Source organism: Hypanus sabinus, chromosome 11 (assembly GCF_030144855.1).
Source record: "Hypanus sabinus isolate sHypSab1 chromosome 11, sHypSab1.hap1, whole genome shotgun sequence".
Lineage (NCBI taxonomy): Eukaryota > Metazoa > Chordata > Chondrichthyes > Myliobatiformes > Dasyatidae > Hypanus > Hypanus sabinus.
Genome location: NC_082716.1, coordinates 74,921,876 through 74,931,024, shown reverse-complemented (window position 1 = coordinate 74,931,024; position 9,149 = coordinate 74,921,876). Strand labels below are relative to the sequence as shown.

Here is a 9,149-nt window from a genome sequence, read left to right as displayed (position 1 = left end):
GTAACCTTTCACCACCTTACCTAAAAGTCATCTTAATACTTTCATGCAACTCTCCCCTTAAAGGCATACATCTTGTAAACCTTCATAAATCCTCCTTTAGACAATAGAAAAATATTCAGTTTCCTCTGCTCTTTTAGAAATCCAAAGACACACAACTTTCAGAGAGGTATTTTGCCTTTATCAACTTTAAATCATCAACTTCTTACTTCTGAACTATGCCCACATCAACACTGTCAAATCCCCTAGGGATCTTTAGTATCAATCAAGTTCCCTCTGGATTTTAAACTCCAACAGATACAACTCTAAACTATTCAATCTTTTCTCATAGCTCTACCCTTTCACATATATATCTTTTAAACCTTCTCAATATCCTTCCTTAAATAACACTACACATATCGTCTCACTATTGCCTCCCGTAACTGAAACTCAGGCTCCTTTTATCTCAATTTCCTTAGCAATGATAATATTGTTAGCTTTTGAAATTAACTCCGTTGGCATTGTAGCCTTTTGAGAATTCTATAGATACATCAATTCCTCTGCAAATTCCTGGTCACACAACACATAAAATTGCTGATTTTATCTGCTTTCTAGTTATTTTTTATTATTAGTTTTTAAGTTATTCTTTTAATGTTGCAAACACAAGAGGAATAAAATGTCAAATTCCTGTTTTCACAAATCAATCTGGAACAAATAGTGTTTGTACTTCTGGGAACAGAGAATATAAACAAGCCAAAAAGATAACTCTCATGGTCATTTAGCTGTCCATGGCAACCTGGTTATGTGTTCATGACATTTATTATTTACTTAGCTTCCAATTCTGAAAATGTTGAGTCACAATGCTTTGCTTAAAAGAAGCACGTGTAACTTAAGTTCTACTACAATAACCAAAGTTTATTTTTTCTTGTCAGCACCAACCTTTCAGAACAAACCTGCAATAATCTGTTAATTCAACTCAAAACAGAAAAGAGTAGCATAATTTTAAATAATTTTTATTTAGTATTTATTATCTTTTCATGCATCTAATCAATTGCATTATTCAACTCAAGACAAAAAGTGACTCTTGAAATCTAGGTTGTAAGGTGTTGGCAACACTGAAAAATTTGCACGGGATTTTTTTCCAATCTCATTTGTATTAAACATAGTATGTAATGCATGCACACAATGCAGATGAGGAATAATTAAAAGACTTGCACGAGATGTATAATTTCAAATGTAACAGTGCTGTGCACTCCTTAACAGTATATGGAAAGTCCACTGTTGTAGGGCAGAGTTCACTTCTTAAAACAGAATTATCAGCAGCAAATGGTCAAACATTATTGGGAAGAGGTTTCACTTGGCTTCTTGAGCTTTTTTAGCATTCTGTTTTTCTTTTGCCTGCATTGAGGAACAAATGCATTATTGAATCATGAAACAAACAACATGCACCATTTTATTTTGCTTTCTCCCAATATTTAATGCCTTTCTGTAACTCAGAAGAAAAAGCATACAAAGACTGCAGGAGTAGTCTCCTCTTCCAGTTACCTGCTCTTCAATATCTCACTGCCTAAGACTAGAAACTTTATTATACATAGAACTCACATAATGGTGATTTTACTGTGCTGCAAAAGTTTCCTTAGAGCGTCCAAATATAATAAGTTGAGCTATAGTTTTGACACATACTCAAATGCAACCTGCATTTACTTTTGAAATTTATTTTAAAAATTGCAATATAATGTATACTACAGTCATGTACATAAAATACGTACAAACAGACCTACAAACCTAAACAGCTGTTACCTTGCCTTAGTGGCTGAAAGATTATGTGCAATACTCAATGTCCAAACAAAATCTTTGATCTGATCATATGTTGACTGATTGGTGTGGCTTACGCTCCATCATGATATCCTAATTTTGCCACTTATTTTAGATGATCTAATCTGAAGGGTGCGCTTTCATAACTAAAATGTAAAGTTTGCATTTTCCAAGTTGATGGGTTGATTGAATCACTAGCTATAAAATCTTTCGACTTCACTTCTAATTTGCTTCTTGCCCACACCCCCACCCCAAACTAAGAATGTACAAGTGAGCAGTTACCACACTTCCAACAGGCAGTCAAAAGTGAAACAGTATATGCAAGATGACTTGCTTTTCTATCAACTTCCTGAGAGAACAAAGGATTCTTAAAGCTTTACAATTCCACAAATAACTTTTGTGAATCTAATTGCACAATATGTGATCCCTGGGCAGAGCTTCCTTTATATCTCTAATACAATACATAGGCATGTTCAGCCCTCAGTCTTTATTTAAACCAGACCGGTGGAATTCTCTCCACAGCCAACAAAACTCAGCATATTTTCAGGTGAAGTCAATGTAACTTGCCTTCTCCACTAGTGGTATTAACTGCTGATGTTCTGCCAAAGTCTTTAACAGTTCCATGATGAAGGGCAAGTAGTTGTGTTTTCTTCTGACATTTTCAATCTGCAAAAATAAATAAATAGACAATTTGCACCATTTTACTTATAAGATGCTGTAGTACTTTATCAGGATGACTAGCCAAATTGACTATAACTCGCAATCGTGAAATAGGGTGGAGTTTCAGTGAAATGTAGAAATATGCATATAAAGACCCAGATAACAGACAACTGAAATAGTGCAATTGAAGATTTTAACTTAGATTAACAAATGGGAGAAGCATAATAGTCCCAAAACAAACTTCATATATGCACTTAGGAACTGAGTAAAATTATTAAATGTAGTGATGAGTACGAAAACTAGATTCAATCAAAAAGCAAATAGGTGACAAAGTGTCCTCAAAGTGATTTAAAAACCAACATTTTAAATTTCATAAAGGCAATCTTCGCAGGATTGAGAAATAAATTGACAATTGTAAACTGGACTGACAACGTCAAAAACAAAACATCTTTTAATGATTTTTTTCTGGTTAATAATTGAAGTTTTATTTTAAACTATACCTCTTTCTAACTACAAGAGAACATTCATATCAGTATAGGCTAATAAATCAATAAGGAAAAAATAGATGAGATTAGACAGATGGTACAAATGAATGTTGACAGCTATCAGATAATTAGTTATTTGAAGAAAATTGCAATTTATTGAACAGGAGTCATTGAATTCATTGTTGGTTGAATTACTTCAACCAATTGTTCACCAACCTGTTTCCAGCTACTTCTATTTGTGAGGAGGGGTTGGAAAGAAAGAAGCTGGTCATCATCTTGACTACCAAGGATGACAGTTAGTTTTCTTATGTCCATTCACATTTTTGTTTTTGCCAAGGCCAAGGTAAAGTCTAGGATGACTGCAAAAACACTTTTCTGGCCAGCCTCCATTCCATAAACAAGATTTCAGGGGGTCAGTGTGATTTATTATATACCCCTAGCCAAAGAATAATCTGATTATAAAATACTTCATAATATCCTTGGGAAAATCAAACAGCTATCATCAAGAATACCAGAAATGCCAACCTTGGATCACCCAGAAACCAATGGATATGTAACAATTTCCTCAAAAGAAAAAAACAACAGGCATGTTCTACTACTTTGGTTTAGCCACATTATAAGAGCTCCCATGCAGAAGATATTTAGATGCATTATACAGTGAGTGCCCCACAATTAAGCTGAACGATAAACAACAGAATGCATTTCAACTGAAGGCAGGATTCGCAAAGATATCAAGTGGGCCAGGAAAGATAGCTCACTCTCATCTGGCATCTTCATGCAATAAGGCTCTTTCAAACAGCCATCAACTTCCTTTCATGTTCCACACCACTGAAAAGGGACAGATTGGTTGATTCTTCATTTACTATCCCATAACCCTAGACCCTTAGTCTAGAGTTGCAAGATTAAGGAGCAATCATTTAAAGCCAAGTTGAGTAGAAACTTTTTCCCCACACAAATTATGGTGAATTACGGAATTCTATATCTTGGAGGGACATGGAAGCTGGATCTTTGGAAGTAGTTAGAGGAGACATACATTTTTGGAAAAATTAGGGAACCAAGGGCTATGGCACCAAGGAAGATCAGTCATGTTCATACTGAAATGGCAGAGCAGACATGAGTGGTCAAGTGGCCTTAATACTGCTTTTTGTTATACTGTATATGCAAAAACCTTGGAAGTTGAACCCTGGAATAAATTCAAAGTCTGAATTTTTTTTTAAATCAGCAATAGCATCAAGGGTTAGAGAAAGAGTATAGGAAGGTACATCTTGAGGAAAAATGTATCAGCCACAATTTTACTAAATGTTGTTGCAAGCTCAAGGGGCTGAGTACTCCTGTCTCTTATAAAAACAATTGATAAATTATTTTGCTTTTTTTTTGGCAGCTGAGCAGAATTTCCAGTTATTTCAATAGCAAGATAGCTGGTATGTCAGCTAAATGAGGGTCTTAGAACAAAAATATGAAAACATTTCTTTTGAGGTATATAGACTGCCATCATTCAAATCCATAAAACTTTCCAGTTTAAATGGAACTTTTGAGGGGTTACCAGGAATATTGATGAAGGGCAGTGTCTACATCGACTTCAGCAACGTCTTTGTCAAAGTCCTACATGGGAGGATAGTCAAGTAGGTTCAGTCATTTAGCATTCAGGATGAGGTAATAAATTAGATTTGACATTGGTATCACAGGAAAAAGCCAGAGAATGATAGTAGATGGTTCCCTCTATGACTGCAGCCTGTAACTAGTGGTGCACCACAGAGGTCAGTGCTGGGTCTGTTGTTGTTTGTCATTTATATGAACAACTGGATGATAATGTAGTAAACTGGGCAAGTTGCTTGGTTTCAAGATGGGGCAGTAAATGGGATTGGACATTGGCTTCGCAGAAGAAGCCAGAGTGTGGCCGTGGATGGTTATCTCTCTGATTGGAGGCGTGTGATTAGTGCTGTGCCACAGGGATTGCTGCTGGGTCTGTTGTTGTTTGTCATCTTTATCTTCGATTTGAACTAGATCAGCAAATTTGCAGGATACACCAAGAGTGGGGGCATAGTGAACAGTAAGGAAGACTATCCAAGGTCGCAGCAGGATCTGGACAAGTTGGAAAAATGAGCTGAAGAGTGGCAGATAGAATTTAATTCGGACAAGAATGAGCAGTTGCACTTTGGGAGGTCAAACCAGGATAGGACTTACACTGAGAACTCTAGGGCACTAAGGAGTGCAGTAGAACAGAGACCTGGGAATACAGATCCTTAATTCATTGAAATTGACATCACAGATAGATGGGTTGTAGAGAGCTTTCGGAACATTGGCCTTTTTAAATCAAAGTACTGAGTACAGGATTTGGGATATTAATGTTAAAGTTGTATAAAACATCAGTGAGACCAACCTTTGGAGTATTGTGCGCAGTTCTAGTCACTTACCTACAGGAAAGATATCAATAAGATTGAAAGAGTCACCGGGAATGGAGGACCTGAGTAATAGGGAAAGATCTTCCCTGGAGCCTGGTATGAATTAAATACGATTGTCCTTTTTTTGTTCCCCACACACCCATCTCACTGAGACTTCCTTGCTCACATAAATTTTTAAAGTTTATAGCAGGCTACAACTATTCAACTTTTGATCAGCTTTACAACATTATTAGCTATATTTTCTTTCTGTTTTCAAGACGCACCTTGTACCGTTTCAATTTCTGATTTTCTTCTTCAATCAGCATCTGATATTTGGCTAATTCTGACTGAATAGAGTTTATGACACTGCTACTCTGATCTGTATCCATGGGTTCTTCCTGTACAAAAATAAACAGAATGAATCTTTTTAAAAATCCAGTCTACTTAACAGTTCCAAATGTATAACCATTTTAAAATCTTATCATTTCTTCTAAATATCATTTACTCAGTATTCAGACAAGGAGTACATTTTAACATTGAGGAAGTAATGCTTGTGAAAAGCATTAAGGAGGATAAGTCCTCAGAGCCTGATGACACATATCCTAGAAAGAAGCGAGAAGTTTGCTGAGGCTTCGATAAAGATCTTTGTGTCCTCAGTAGTAACGGAAAAGATCTCAGAGATTTGCAGAGTTGGCCCTTCGTGCCATGCTGCCCTAGCCACTCCCAACAAACTTGATAAACCCCAACCTAATCACAGGACAATTTACAATGACCAATTAACCTACCTGATACATCTTTGTTCTGTGGGAGAAAATGAGAGCTCCTGGGGAAAGCTCATTGATTCCATGGGGCGAAAGTATAGACTCCTTACAGATGTCACCAGAACTGAACTTAAAAATGCCGAGCTGTAACAGCATTACACTAACCCCTACACCCAAGAAGTAGGGATAATTCAAATGATAATACGTCACTGAGTCCACATCGGTGATAGGGAAACAACTGGAGATGATATTGAGGGATAGGATTTATGCATATCTGGAAAGATATGACCCGCTTATGGACAGTCAACACAGCTTTGTGCAGGACAGGACATGCCTTACAAACTAGACTGAGATTTTTATTGGAGGCGCTGACAAAGGAACCTAATGAGAGGTAAGCACTACACTTTATTTATATACAGTTGGAAGGGCATTTGACAAGACACTTCATGTTAAATTCATTCAACAGAATAAGATGTATGGGATCTAGGTTTAATTGCTAGTTTGGATTTTGCCATAGAAGATAAAAAGTAGGTTATCCCAGATAGCAGAGGAAGCAGGCAGTTTGACAGAGTTTATGAGGCTTTTACAAAGACACATGAATATGAAGGGAATGGGTGCCTGGCTGATACACAGGAGGATGACATTTATTGTAAATGGGCATTCAGACTGGCACAATATTATACACTGAATGGTTTGCCCAGTGCTGCCATGTCCTATGTTTATGTCGTAAAAATTAAACAGCTGTAAATCCCGGAATCTGTGGAAGTGCGTTATAATGAAATTTAATGTAAATTTAAATAATCTTAAAATTCAATCTACATTGAGAAAAAAATCTACCTAGCTGTAAATTTTAAATTGCTCAGATCATCAAAAAATTAAATTACACTTTAACCACAAAAATGATTTTGAATTGTTAGGTCATAATGGAGTTGGCAGGAATTTCTAGAAAATTTTAATATTTTAAGATTTATTTGATTTTCTAACGTGCAACTTACAAACATTTCTGAAGCATTGGCTTAATATATTAAATACAAATGAATCTTACCTGTACAATCATTGCATTAACTAATGTAATGTGTTACAAGTTAGAGAATTCAGATATATTATAACAGAATTTCAAGCCTTTTGAGATCCAAATCTAATTTGACAAAGTAAAAAGCACTGCAGTGTAACTGCTTAAGGAATTTTCTAAAAGCTAATTTTCACCTCAGCATCTCCATGTATTTCAGCCCTTCCTTTTTCCAAATATAGGAGTGTTATAAGTATCAACATTTATCTGAAGCTAGTTAACATGGTGGTTGCATTCACTTTCAGCACAATACAGCTTTGATAACTGCACTTCCATTTTAATAATGATGAGTATGAATTTGCTTGAGAGAAAAAAATGGAGGTGACTTCACTAAATGAGAGAAAGGTAAAATTGTACGTTAGTCAACAGCACAATTATAGTCCACTGGCTTCACAGAAACAGGCCAGGTAAGTGTCATAATATATGTATGTATTCATTTCATTTTTATTGCTTTTAGTTCTCCACACATCTCCCCACAGAAGACTAACTCCACTTCCAATTAGTAAAATATCCTTGTGTGTGACAATAACCATGTGTGTAAATCATCAGAAGAGTCCCAACATCCATGGAATTACACACCAGCAAAAGCCGATGTTAAATGTGGCAAAGGTCCAAAGTAAATTGCAAAATGTAATTGTTCAAAATAAGTTTCGATTTACTTGGCTTCATTATTTGGTATAACAGAATTGATAGCTTCTGGTGATAAATAAAATTCTTCAAAGCAGTCATGATACAGCAAATCCTATTCAAAAGGACAAAGAATTATACAATATACATAATAACAGCAGCAAGTTGTTTACATTGCTCACCAAGGAAAAAAAGATAGATGGTGCATTAAGATGTAAGATAACACTTTGTCCTTCAAAGTTTTCTGCAATATTAAAGAGGGGATAATATGGGTTCAATGCCCATCTTAATGAGGAACAATTATCATTAGAACTTTAGAAACAGGAAAAGACAACTTCACTAGCCGATGCAGGTTGACACTACTGAGTAATCTCTGATTCACAAATGATTTTGTGTACAACTTTCCCTGATTACCAAGGGGATTGGATTCCCAAATAGTTCTGTGTTGCATGGAGATTTGTATAGTGGAACGTATAGTAATCCCTTAACTCTCATAGGGGATACATTCCAGAAATGGCTGCAAATCAAAAAGATCCCAAGTATTGAATCTAAAAGAAACACAGTTTATTGATGGCCACTAAGCTACCAGATGGTGAGAAAAATAAGTCAAGACAATCTGCAGTCTCTAAAAGATACAATAAGTCAAAATGGTACACCTTTCAACCATCTGAAGTATACAAGTCTTTCATTGAATTACCATTATTGTTCGATGAAAGAGAGCAGGTGCTCAAGGAATACTTCTTTTTTCTTTTATTAAACTTGGTGAGTTCAGAAATTAAATATTTATTGAAAATACAGGAATAATTAATACATACTACTTACTTAAAACCAACATGCTTTTTTTTGTGAACTTAATTCAAAATATACATGATAAACCATTAGATTCACTGTAGAATTTGTTAGCTTTCCCGTTTTATTTCCTGCAGGGTAGTTTTCAAAGCTCAAGTAATTAAATCAGAGGAAAATATGACAGAACTAGAAATGAAATAGCAACACATTCACAGTTTTATAGCAGTAAATAACTCTCACCTCTGACAGCTGTCTTTGTAGATCTGTAATCTTTCTTTCATATATCATCTTCCTATCTGACACAATTGCCATAAGATTAAACCGTATCTCTCCCTCACTGTACCTAGATAAAAAAAGATGGCAGACTGAGATCAAGGCATCTAAAATCAAAGATTAAGTTTAGTCTAATGAAACAAAACGAAACACTGAATACCCTTCTCCAACCTAGCAATAAAAATTTGCAGCACCCTTCATGCCCATTAGAAAGAGATTCAAAATCAATATCATACTTCTGAACTGCACTATTACTTTCCAAATTAAGACCGTAAGACATAGGAGCAGAATTAAGTTATTCATCCCAAAGAGT

General features: G+C 35.6%; 1 protein-coding gene across 1 annotated transcript in view; it reads right to left on the bottom strand.

Annotated features, from left to right (window-relative positions):
• Positions 1-745: 745 nt before the first annotated feature.
• uchl5 (ubiquitin carboxyl-terminal hydrolase L5) overlaps positions 746-9,149 on the bottom strand; it is a 34,706-nt gene continuing 26,302 nt past the window's right edge. The window contains exons 8-11 of the mRNA XM_059984722.1: positions 8,804-8,906; positions 5,602-5,715; positions 2,359-2,457; positions 746-1,374 (exon numbers count right to left, since the gene is read on the bottom strand). Coding sequence (XP_059840705.1) covers positions 1,330-1,374; positions 2,359-2,457; positions 5,602-5,715; positions 8,804-8,906 — 361 coding nt within the window. The 3' untranslated portion in view covers positions 746-1,329. The remainder of the gene's footprint in view (positions 1,375-2,358; positions 2,458-5,601; positions 5,716-8,803; positions 8,907-9,149) is intronic.